Source organism: Tamandua tetradactyla, chromosome 13, assembly GCF_023851605.1.
Source record: "Tamandua tetradactyla isolate mTamTet1 chromosome 13, mTamTet1.pri, whole genome shotgun sequence".
Classification (NCBI taxonomy): Eukaryota; Metazoa; Chordata; class Mammalia; order Pilosa; family Myrmecophagidae; genus Tamandua; species Tamandua tetradactyla.
In genome coordinates, this window is record NC_135339.1 from 24972166 (window position 1) to 24984838 (window position 12673).

Sequence of the window (12673 nt, forward strand, 5' to 3'; positions counted from 1 at the left end):
ATTAAAGGTTTGTAAGAAATATTATTATTTACACTTGTTTTATTGCCCAGGAGAAGTGTTCCTGTGGTTGTTAGGGATATATAAAGATTCTGTATCTCTCGGTGGGTTGTTACCATCATTTGTGGGTCAGGAGGCTTATGTTCCATTTACTTCCCCCCCCCCCCCCATTTACTTTTATATGTAGTCAGTGCTCTGAATAAATGTGGTTGACTTGGTAGAGACACATGTATCAATTTTTATCCTCGCTGTAAAAAACTAGCATCCCAAAAGTTATAGGAACAGCTTTGTCAGGCCTGTAAGTTAGGGTGTGACCCCAGGATGTTTGTTACAAGTTCTTACATCTTTCTCAAATACATTTGTCAGGAGAGACTTTAGAATTAATCAGGTGGAAGAGCTGGCTGTTCTTTTCTTACCCACCTCTGTCCCCATTCTCCAGGATCATTATTCAGAATAAATACTGAAAAGAAAAGTGTCAGAGATTTGTTGGGACTGTTGTAGTTTGGTGTTTTTACCAAAGAACCTGATGTTTAATATTTTCACCTATAATTTTCTTTAGATAATCATACTGGGTTTTTGTTCTTCCTTCTCAGCTGTTTGAGAACTTCTACTTTGGTTCCCTAAAGCTCAATTCAATTCGCATCTCTCAGAGGTTCACAGTGGACAGCTTTGGAAACTATGCCTCCTGTGGACAAGTTGACTTCTCCTGAGGTGAGTCTTGGAAGGTGCTAGAGGTTGAACTTTCTCCCGAGGTGCTGAGGAAGGTGTCTTTGTTTTCATTGCCAAGGAAGGGCGGTGACTTTCCCAGGTGTTTTCCCCGTGGGCTCACCCTGGTTTCTCCTACCAGCCAGTATGGTTGTGATCCTAAAGAGAATGACCACATCTTTAACAAGGTTCACCTTTCTTTCTGAAGCTTTTCTCTGGAAATCATACTTCTGAAATCCATTGGGGCTCAGACTCACCTAATTTCTTATTCTGAATTAGTGGCTGACACTGGGAGATTCCTATCCTCCTTTTTTCATAATCTCAGACTGTTAAACCACATCTCCATCAGGTAAGCACCTACTGATTTTGCCCCAGCCATTAAACTCTTTTGTATTAAATACCTTAAAAGAGAATTAAAGACACAGGATCTCATTAATCTTTCAACTTAAATAAAATATCTATAATTTCCAGAAACTTTGCATTTTTCCCTTCCCTTTCTACCCTAACTTTTAATCTACCCATAGAGTAGGTAAGAATTCTATCTTTAGCAAAATAATCATTAAAGTTTTTACCTTTTACTTTATTTGATTTGTTAAGAAAGTTTGATTTGACCTTTTTCTTCTACAAGGCCCCCTGTTCCCTCACCATATCCCAGCCCTCCTGTGGCCCTGACGGACTGCAGTGCTGTAGCTCTTTTCTGTTTACTTCTCAGGGCAGCAGCAGTAGAAACACTGCTATCAGCAGAACTGTGCAGTTCCCTGGAAGAATGGCAGTCACAGAAGGCTCTCCTTGGCTGCAGAACAACAGAGAGGAGTGCTCCCAGCTCCAGCTCTGCCCCACCCTGCGGAGTTCCAGCGTGGGCACCTCTCTTCTTTCTCTCCTCACGTTCTCTCTCCCTCTATGTCCTCTTCCCTTTTCTCCTTCCCTCATTGTTTATTCTTATCTTGAGTCTTACTTTCTATTAGGTAAATCTGAGTCTGAACCCTGTATTAAGGTTACTTCCTGATGAGAGCTGTGTATAACGTTAGGAGGTTTGTTTATCAGTGTGACTGTACAGATCATTTATGAATAAATGAATTTCCAGAGTAACTGTGTTTTTCTTTTGGTATTATCACATAGTTTGAGTTTGACCCCTTAGTCAGTATGTGTTGGAATACAGTGGTGCTGTCACTTAACTCACCAGCACAGCCATCACGGTCCTCAGGGGCATACACGGCAGTGCCTGCAAGGTTAGTTTTTCCCAAAAGGCCTTGGCTCTCTACTGGTAATAATTCCTTTTTTATATAAGTTAAGATTTTTATCTCACTGTTCTAGTTTGCTAGCTGCTGGAATGCAATATACCAGAAACAGAATGGCTTTTAAAACGGGGAATTTAATAAGTTTCTAATTTACAGTTCTAAGGCCAAGAAAATGTCCCAGTTAAAATAAATCTATAGACATGTCTAATCAAAGGCATCCAGGGAAAGACACCTTGGTTCAAGAAGGCCGACGAAGTTCAGGGTTTCTCTCTCAAGTGAGAAGGCACATGGCAAACACAGTCAGGGCTTCTCTCTCAGCTGGAAGGGCACATGGCGAACACGGCGTCATCTGCTAGCCTCCTCTCCTGGCTTCCTGTTTCATGAAGCTCCCCGGGAGGTGTTTTCCTTCTTCATCTCCAATGGACTCTGTGCTTCATGGTGCTGCAGCATTCTCTGCTCTCTCTGAATCTCTTTCATTCTCCAAAATGTTTCCTCTTTTATAGGACTCCAGAAACTTATCAAGACCCACCCAAATGGATGGGGACATGTCATCACCTAATCCAGTTTAACAAGCACTCTTGATTAAATCACATCTCCGGGGAGATGATCTGATTACAGTTTCAAACATACAGTATTGAATAGGGATTAATCTGCCTTTATGAAATAGGATTTAGATTAAAACATGGCTTTTCTAGGGGACATACATCCTTTCAAACCAGCACACTCACCTCTGCTTATTAATGGCATGTGGGGATGAGCACTCCCAGAGATAATGCTAGAGAGTGACTGGCCGCCCGTGGGATTCAGTGCCCTTACTCATCTTGGAGCTGCCTTTCTCCACGGGTTTTTCTGACATCTGCTATTGGGCAGCATTGGCCAGAAGGTAAAGCTACCCTTTTTGGTGTCAGAGCTTTAGGCTCCTGCTTTTAGAAAACTTTTTTTAAAGTTTTGTCTTTGGAAAATATAGCCTTGTATATCAAATACTAAATTCTTAAGAGGCCATAACTTGGAATTTTAAAGTTCATGTTTTGAATTTTCTTCCCAGAACTCAATAGACAAATTATTGAGACATTATAGCTCTAAGTAAAAAATAATTTCAACTGCTGCTGTAGAAGGAGGAGTAACAGGTAGTTTTTATGTAGAACTTTTATGAAAAAGCAACAATGATGGAAACAAGCAAGTGATTTTTTTTTTTTAAACATGGGCAGGCACCAGGAATCGAACCTGGGTCCTCTGGCATGGCAGGCAAGCATTCTTGCCTGCTGAGCCACCGTGGCCCACCCAAGCAAGTGATTTTTGATAGAATTAAAAGAATTTTTCAAGTTCAAGGTCCCCTCTCACCAACTTTTTTTTAATTTTTAAATTTTTTTAAGCATAACAACATACAAATATGAACATTCTTACCATATGATCATTCCATTCTTGTATATAATCGGTAACTCACAGTATAATCACATAGTTGTATATTCATCATCATGATCATTTCTTAGAACATTTGTATCAATTCAGAAAAAAAAATTCACACATACCATACCCCTTACCCCTCCCTTTAATTGATCACTAGCATTTCAATTTACTAAATTTATTATAACATTTGTTCCTCCTATTATTTATTTATTTATTTTTAATCCATATGTTTTACTCATCTGTCTACCAGAGATAAAAAGAGCATCAGACACAAGGTTTTCCCAATCACACAGTCACATTGCGAAAGCCAAATCATTACACAATCATCTTCAAGAAACATGGCTACTGGAACACAGTTCTACATTTTCAGGCACTTTCCTCCAGCCTCTCCAATATACCTTAACTAAAAAGTTGATATCTATATAATGTATAAGAATAACCTCCAGGCTAACCTCTTGACTCTGAAATCTCTCAGCACTTTATTTTGTCTCATTTCTCTCTTCCCTCTTGGTCTAGAAGGTTTTCTCAATCCCTTGATGCTGAGTCCCAGTTCATTCTAGGGTTTCTGTCCCACGTTGTTGCTAGAAAGGTCCATACCCCTGGGAGTCATGTCCCACATAGAGAGGGGGAGGGTGGTGAGTTTGTCGTGTCAGCTCCCTCTCACCAACTTTTAACAGCACGAAGATGGGAGGATTTGCTACTGTGTTTATAATTGAAACTCCTTTAATATTACCACTTTTTAATTCATTCTACACTGAGATAGAATTAAATGGCATTTAACATAGCTCCAGCCAGCTTTTTTTTTTTTAACTTATTGTATAATATAACATATATACAAAGTAAAGAATGAAAAAAGTAATAGTTTTCAAAGCACTCTTCAGCAAGTAGTTATAGGACAGATCCCAGAGTTTGTCTGGGCTACCATACCATCATCTCAGATTTGTCCTTCTAGCTGCTCCAGATTATAGGAGGCTAGAAGGAATAAATATTTTTTTTATCATCACAGACCTTTTTTCTTTTTTGTGTGAAAAATAACATATTTCAAAACAATACATTTCAAAGCACAGCACAAAATTAATTGTAGAACAGATTTCAGAGTTTGGTATGGGTTATAATTCTACAATTTTAGGTTTTTACTTCTAGCTGTTCTAAGGTACTGGAGACTAAAAGAATTATTCATTTAATGATTCAGCAATCGTATTCATAGTTTGTTAAACCTTACCTTCTCTGTATAGCTCCACCATCACCTTTGATCTTTCTATCCCACTCTAAGGGTATTTCAGCTATAGCCATTCTAACTTTTTCATGTTGGAAGGGTCCAGCTGGCTTGTGAGGCATTGACTTCACCCTCCACTTCCTCTCAGAATGGGAGGGAAAATCTCTCACCACTAGTAAACTTACACAAAATCTGTGTTGTTGTACAATGAGCTTTTTGGGGGAGGTGGTGGGGAGAGCATGGACAGGCACTGGGAATCGAACCTGGGTCTCCGGCATGGCAGGAGAGAACTCTACCCCTGCACCACCATTGCCCACCCCAATAAGCTTTTTATATTTTAATTTTTTTTTGCAGGAGGCAGTGTGTTAGCCCCATGTGAACTCTATACCCATGGTAGAGATATTTTAGATATTACTAATAGCATTTTTTTTAATGAGCTCCAGAATTTACTAAACTGGACATTGATTAGAATCCAGTGTCGTAATGACACAGAGCTTGGGTATTATTATACAGAGCTATATTATTTTTCCTTGAGCTAAAGGGAACCTGATGGTACCAGAGATATTCAGTTGAACCAATGGGATACCTCTTGGATTCCACCCCAAGGCTATTATATGTGACAAAAATGACTGCTGTTGTGGTTGCTTTTTAACAGCTTTAAAAAGAGTTTGTAAAATGTTCATTTAAATAAAGATAAAATAAGTTCACTTTGTTTGAGTACATCAATACAGACTTAATACCCTGTTGTTTTTTCAGTGTGTATAGCATATGCACTTCAATTTAAATAGTTTATTTAAAATATAAATGCAAACCGTGTAGTAGAGCTAATAGTACAATTATAAAACTATAAAAGTATTCCTTCATCATTTGTAGCAAATGTACCTCAACAATGCAAAGTGTTAATAATAGGGTGGTATATGAGAACTCTGTTATTTTATGCATGATTTTTTTGTAAATCTACAACTTTTCTAATAGAAATTTTTTTAATTAAAAAAATGTCATCACTCAGAGGTAACTGTTCTCTGTTCACCTATTTATGCATCATATCACTTAGTAATTTTTCAAATATAAGTTAATATCAGCTGAATGCTCACATTTGCCATAAACTTTTGTGTATTATTCATTTAATCTTTATAACAGCCCACTAAGGATGGTATTACTGTCCTCATTTTACAGGTTAGAAAACTGAAGCTTAATAAGGTTAAGAAATTTGCCCAACATCCTACAACTAGTGATGACCCACTCAGTGGTCTTCTTAACTACTATACCAGTGGGTCTGAGTTCTAGGTGTCCCTAAGAACCTTTCAGGAGGACCTGTGAGGTCAAAACTATTTCCATTATAATACTAAAGTGTTATTTGCCTTTCCCCATCATTCTCTCACAGATGTATAGTGGAGTTTTCCAGAAGCTATGTGACATGGTGATATTATCACTCTGATGGTGAATAAAATATGTGCTTGTGGATATTTGTGTTTTCTAAGTTGGTAGGATTAGGGTATAAAAATGTTGTGTTTTTAGAGATTAACTTAGTTTGTTCTCAGTATTTCTTCTGTGCTCTTACTAGCTATCTTCAGTTATACCTGCCATAATGAAAAAACTGATATGAGAATCCAGCAGTCTTCTTTTGAGCCAGCATTAAAGAGATTTGCAAAACTGTAAAGCAATGCCACTTGTCTCACTGAATTTTTCTTTTGAAAATACAGTTGTTTTTTATAAAAAACTATTATTCTGTTAATATATAATGGGTTCATTGTGGTTGTTAAGTAAACTAATACATATATTTAAAATAGTTTTATTTTCAGGTACTACACACACACACACACACAAACACATATATGCACATCCCACTGAAGAAAAGTTCTTTAGGGCCCTCAATAATTTTTTTAGTGTAAAGGGCATATAAGTCCAGAAAGTTGAGAACCACCACATTTACTATACTTTCTTACATTTAGGATCATATCACACAATATACTGTAACAGGATTTTCTCACCCAACAATATGTGGAGGATCACATTCATTGTCAGCGGATACAAATCTGTGTCATTGTTTTTAATGTCTGCACAATATTCTGTTGCCTGTGTTATAATTCAACTAATTGGTTCCTTATTACTGGACATTGCGTTGTTTTCCAGATTTAGTTATTATAAGCAATTCTGGAATGATGACCTTTTGCAATTGTGCTTTTTGCTTGTGGGATCATCTAGAAAAATGGAATTAAATAGTTTTAAAGATGTGGTTAAATTTAAGTTTCTTATTAGGAAAGTAAAGTTCCTCTCCTCTATTTTGTATTGCTCAGTATTGAATACAAACAGGAAAATGCATAAACATATACACCATTTAACAAATGCACCTACAAGTACCTCATATTTAAGGCCATTGGTTTGAACAGTCTGATCTGCCAGTAATTCTCTCAAAATTTAGGAAAAATTTTTATTCTTCCTTATAAGTCAAAATGATTGGACGTTGTATTAGTTAGGGTTCTCTAGAGAAACAGAATCAACAGGGAACACTTGCAAATATAAAATTTATGAAAGTGTCTCACGTGACCGTAGGAATGCAGAGTCCAAAATGCACAGGGCAGGCTGCGAAGCCGATGACTCCAAGGATGGCCTGGATGAACTCCACAGGAGAGGCTCACCAGCCAAAGCAGGAATGCAACCTGTCTCCTCTGAGTCCTCCTTAAAAGGCTTCCCATGATTGCATTTAGCATCACTAATTGCAGAAGACACTCCCCTTTGGTTGATTACAAATGGAATCAGCTGTGGATGTAGCTGACGTGCTCATGACCTAATCCTATGAAATGTCCTCATTGCAACAGACAGGCCAGTGCTTGCCCAATCAGACGAACAGGCACCACAACTTGGCCAAGTTGACACCTGTCCCTAACCATGACAGTCCACCCCTTGTCAACTTGGCACACATATATATATATATCACCTTAGACCACACTTAATTTCCAAATGAAAACAAATAAGCACACATTTTTCCTTTTACCTGACAATACTCAACTGTCCAGCATATAACTGGAAACACATTAAATCTCTCCAGAATAGGGTGCAAATCCTTGGGCAACATTCATTCTTAAACTTGATATCTTACAACTTAAATAGTATAACACAAACAAAACAGCATTACAGTCCTCGTTTCTGTAACTGATCACGTGGTCGAAGTTCATATTTATCACTACCTTCTTCCACTACCCATTCCATGTTCCCTTTCCCCTCAGCAAGCACTTCAGCTGGCTGTGGTTCTTTGCCTGGTGGGGTGACCCAAACCTTCATTCCTGAAGTCTCAGAGCCATTAGTGGTCCTGCCTGGATTGTGTTGTTGCAGTTCCTACAGTAATATCTGACCTACAGAGAAGTGCAACCACAGAGCTTTTGAGGGATGATGGTGCTAGTCTCACAAATTTATTTCTCACTGTTCTGGTAAAAGGTGCATCCTCTGGACATTCCTGGGGTGTAAGAGCAGGCTTTGCATGATAAATCCACTCTAACATCCCAATCTCTCTAAGCCTCTGGATCCCCTCATCTACATTATACCAGGGCAGTTCTGGCATTTCAACCTCAGGTAATGTTGGCCACCTTTTGATCCATGTTTCAACCAACCACCCAAACAAGCTGTTAACACCTTTTCTAACTGCTCTAGCTATAACATTGAATGCAGAATCTCTGCTTAGTGGGCCCATATCAATAAATTCAGCCTGATCCAGCCTTATATTCCTCCCACCATTATCCCACACTCTTAAAATCCATTGCCACACATATTCCCCTGATTTCTGTCTATATAAATTGGAAAACTCACACAGTTCTTTTGGAGTATAACGTACCTCCTCATGTGTGACACTTTGTACCTCACCTTTAGGGGTCTGTTGGGACTTTAGTCTAGTTATAGGTCTAGAAGAAATGAGGGGTGGTGGGGGTGGGTCATGAAAAGAATTAGAAATATCTTCCAAGCCATTTGCTTCAGGGCTTTCATTTGCAGTTTCATCTGGTGAAACAGGATTAATAACTCTAGGGCTAATCCCTTCAGGAGGAGGTTGGGTGGCCAATTCCTCAAGGCAGGCTGGAGGTGGGGCGGCTATGTCCTCAGGGCAAACTATTACAGGGTTATCTAAAGAAGGCTCAGCATGGTCTAGGGTTTCAACCTCACCCCCAACATCATTATCAATCCATATGTCACCATCCCATTTTTCAGGGTCCCACTCCTTTCCAATCAATGCCCTCACTTTAACGGCAGACACCATGCAAGACTGAGTTTTCAGTTTACGTTGTAAAGTTGCTACTCTAACAATAAGATTCTGAGTCTGATTTTCAGAGATCTCAAGTCTACGGCTACAGGAAATAAAATTTTCCTTCAGGATACTCATAGAAACCTCTACATCTTTCAGACGGCGCTTAAGCTTCTTGTTTGAAGCCTTAAGCCCATCCCTTTCACCCTTTAATGTAGACAGTGTATCTAACAACAACCAACCAACATCTCTATAACTCTTATTCCTACAAAACTCTGTAAAGGTGTCAAAAACATTATCCCCCAGAGTCTGGCTTCGTACAAGCGAAGCATTAGGAGAATCGAATGATGATATTTTGACTATCTCCTTTGCCAACTCAGTCCATGGATTGGGAGTGTCATTCTGATTACGGGAATCAGAGTCCTTAATGTCTCCGAGCCCAGTCAGAGTAGAAAACCATTCATAAAAACCCATTTTTAAGATTCTGTTCCTTAAGAACCACTCCCGGTACCAAGATGTATTAGTTAGGGTTCTCTAGAGAAACAGAATCAACAGAGAACACTTGCAAATATAAAATTTATGAAAGTGTCTCACGTGACCGTAGGAATGTAGAGTCCAAAATCCACAGGGCAGGCTGCGAAGCTGATGACTCCAATGGATGGCCTGGATGAACTGCACAGGAGAGGCTCACCAGCCAAAGCAGGAATGCAACCTGTCTCCTCTGAGTCCTCCTTAAAAGGCTTCCCATGATTGGATTTAGCATCACTAATTGCAGAAGACACTCCCCTTTGGCTGATTACAAATGGAATCAGCTGTGGATGTAGCTGACGTGATCATGACCTAATCCTATGAAATGTCCTCATTGCAACAGACAGGCCAGCGCTTGCCCAATCAGACGAACAGGCACCACAACTTGGCCAAGTTGACACCTGTCCCTAACCATGACAGACGTTTTTGACAATTATCTTTTTTTTTTCATCATCTGGAAATTTGGATTCTCCTGCCTTAAAAGCTTTACTACTGGTTTAACTAACAATCCTGAACTATTGGTTTGCTTTCAGCACAAGACTAATACCCAGCTTGAAGGTGCTGCAGAAAACAGGTCCCATTAGAGGGCTGTTCAGGAGTATGGGAAACAATTTGACCTTCAAAGGTGTGGAAATAGTTATTGTTTTATTGACGGGGCATCTTGCTGTGCTTTTCTGAACTCTTAATTAGACAACTTTGGTAACTGTAGACTAGGGGCTTCAGCTTATAAAATAGTACTGGAAGGGGAAAGCTGCACCATTTGGGATCTAGCTCCCCAGTGCCTTGGAGAGAAGTAATTAGCTTGGCTAGAAGACAAGGATTGAGAAGGTGAGAAAAGATGGCAAATTTTGGTAGATCTTCAGAACTATGGAACACCATTGCCTTTTCTTCCCCATTTGAGGGAGGAACAACTAACATTTTTAAAATACCCAATCTGCTTAGATACTATGCTTAGTATGTAATTTTGCTTGAGTTTCCTAGCAATTGTATGAGAAAGGTGTTAGCATTACTTTATAGATAGAAAATAGAGTAGGTAACTTGCCCAAGAACCCACCTAGTAGGTGGGATTCCACCTCCAGCAAAACTTCCATTAATAACAGCACAGCCTCCCAATCTAGTAAGATTGCTTTTCTTACTGTGAGATGAAGATAACCTATTTAATTCTACCTCATTGTAGAATGAATTACAAATTGGTACTATTAAGGACCTCAGGGCAGTAACCACCACTAAATTCAAATAACTGAAAAGGAAAATAGAAAACACGGAAAGGGAGCTATTGTTTTCTGTTTTCCCTAGGGGACCCCAGTCCGAGCTACCGAGTCATTCAGAATGCTCGGGCAGGGCAGGTTTAGGGTGACTGAACTACGTAGCCTGTGTTTTTTCCTACTGATAAGAGCATGTTTTTCATTGTCCTTTTTTTTTCTTAGATCACAAATCTTTTTATAAAAACAATTTGTTTTGTCCTGTCAGATCTGTTTCCTCTTTAATTTCTTTGTAATGTAAACCTCGCCCCATTTCTGCTCTCATCCTGGGACTGTGAACAGCCTCCAGCCTTCCCAGCCAGAGTGTCAAAACATTTCTACAGGCAGGGTGGAGGGTCGCAGTTTTAACAACAATCTAAACACCCCAAACAAAACCAGCCCCCTCCACCCTACCCTACCCTAGTGGCTTATTAAAATCAACTTGAAGTCAAAACCATGAGTAAATGTGTCTTTTCCAAATCTATAGCCTCAAGGCAGATGAAATGGCCTTTTAGGGTTGTCAGAGGAAGAGTTAACAAAAGGGGTGACAGCCTCTAAACAGCTGCTTGGGGAAGAGGACATCTGCCTCTGTTTTACCAGCTATTCAGTTTGCCAGCCTTGTCTTGAAAAGAGCATGTGGGGCTGGGGAGCAATAGTTCTAAGGCAGCCAGTTGTTATATGGCTTTTGTCTTCACAAAGCCACCCGTTCCCCAAGAGCCATAACTCGCAGGAAGCCAGCTGTCAGGGCTGTGGCGCAGACCCTTCTGGGTGGGAGGGAAGGAGAGAGAGAAAGGTCTGTGGCCAAACCCCCTTTTAGACACCTGAGCCTGGTTGGCTTTGTAACCAGAGAGTTTAGTGTCTTCTCCCCAAGCCCATCTTCCCTGGGGAGACCCTGGGGCCCTTTTTCTTGCTCTTCATCCTTTGGAGAGACAGCAGGGCCATTTCAAGATTCTGATTCCTTGGTTTGTAACTAGTTGAGGGCTGGGCTGGGCTCGGCTGCGGCTGGCTGACGTTTGGCTCTTGGATATAGTGCTTGCTTCGAAATCTACCCCCCTCCTTTTTTTTTTTTTTTTTAAACCAGGTATGATGATGTCAAACGTGATGCTGATGCTACAGTTACAGATACAGCCCCTGCTGGCGCAGCCTCTCTGATTCTCTCTCCTCCGCGTCCAGCGCTGGGCTTTTTCAGACAAGTGCATCTCCTAACCAGGTCACATTTCAGCCGCAACCCACCATCCATCTTTCACCCGAGTCAGACCGCAGGAGGACGGCAGAGGAAGCTGAGGAAGACGACACAGCGCGGGGCAGGAGAAAGGACAATAAAATACTGCAGAAGTCAAGACCCTTCCAGATCGAACCAGACCACGATGCGCGCCCCGGGCTGCGGGCGGCTGGCGCTGCCGCTGCTGGTCCTCGCCGTGGCCGCCCTGGCCGAAGGCGACGCCAGAGGGCTCAAGGAGGGCGAGACCCCCGGCAATTTCATGGAGGACGAGCAATGGCTGTCGTCCATCTCTCAGTACAGCGGCAAGATCAAGCACTGGAACCGCTTCCGAGACGTGAGTCTACAGGGCCCCGAGGGCCAAGGGCCGGGGGCGCCGTTTGGGGAGGGAGCAGCAGAGACCCCCGCGGGGAGCGGCCGCTGCACGTCGCAGCCCAGCCCCCTAATTGCACCGAGAGTAAACAACGCGCACCGCCCCCCCCCCCCGGCTCTGTCCAGGTCGCCGTCGCAGCCCAGCGTCCCCTTCTCGTGTGCCCGCCGGCCGGGCGGCTGGTACCCGAGCGTGCAGCCTTGGCCCCGGGTTCCCACACCCTGCCCTGGCGAACCCCAGACGAGGAGACCCTTCTTCGGACGCGAACTCGCCACAGGGTCTTCCCCGCGGGCCTGACGCGGGAGAGAAGGGATGAGGGGGGCGCAAGGCGGGTGGGGACAGGGGCCCAGCGGCGGTGGGTCCGCGGACCTGCTTGCCCCCCACTGCCTTTCTGTGACCCGCCGAAGTTTCCGCCCCAAGCCGGATGGGCGCTGCAGCCTCCACATACCGGGCACTGCGGAAGGGGCAGGTCTGGGTGGGGCCGGCGGGGAAGGTAGTGTGACCTGGCGCGGGCGCCTCTG

General features: G+C 42.0%; 2 protein-coding genes across 5 annotated transcripts in view; both read left to right on the plus strand.

Annotated features, from left to right (window-relative positions):
- ASCC1 (activating signal cointegrator 1 complex subunit 1) overlaps window positions 1–1791 on the plus strand; it is a 192454-nt gene extending 190663 nt beyond the window's left edge. For 2 of the 4 annotated variants that reach the window (XM_077124988.1, XM_077124989.1), the window contains 2 exons: window positions 591–708; window positions 1415–1791. In XM_077124988.1, coding sequence (XP_076981103.1) covers window positions 591–707 — 117 coding nt within the window. In that variant the 3' untranslated portion in view covers window position 708; window positions 1415–1791. Of the gene's footprint in view, window positions 1–590; window positions 709–1414 lie in introns of those variants that run through there. The other 2 variants (XM_077124990.1, XM_077124991.1) reach the window with 2 other exon arrangements.
- Window positions 1792–11630: 9839 nt separating this feature from the next.
- Window positions 11631–12673, plus strand: part of SPOCK2 (SPARC (osteonectin), cwcv and kazal like domains proteoglycan 2) — a 90732-nt gene continuing 89689 nt past the window's right edge. Inside the window, exon 1 of the mRNA XM_077125002.1 lies at window positions 11631–12119. Within this exon, the coding sequence (XP_076981117.1) occupies window positions 11931–12119 (189 nt within the window). The 5' untranslated portion in view covers window positions 11631–11930. The remainder of the gene's footprint in view (window positions 12120–12673) is intronic.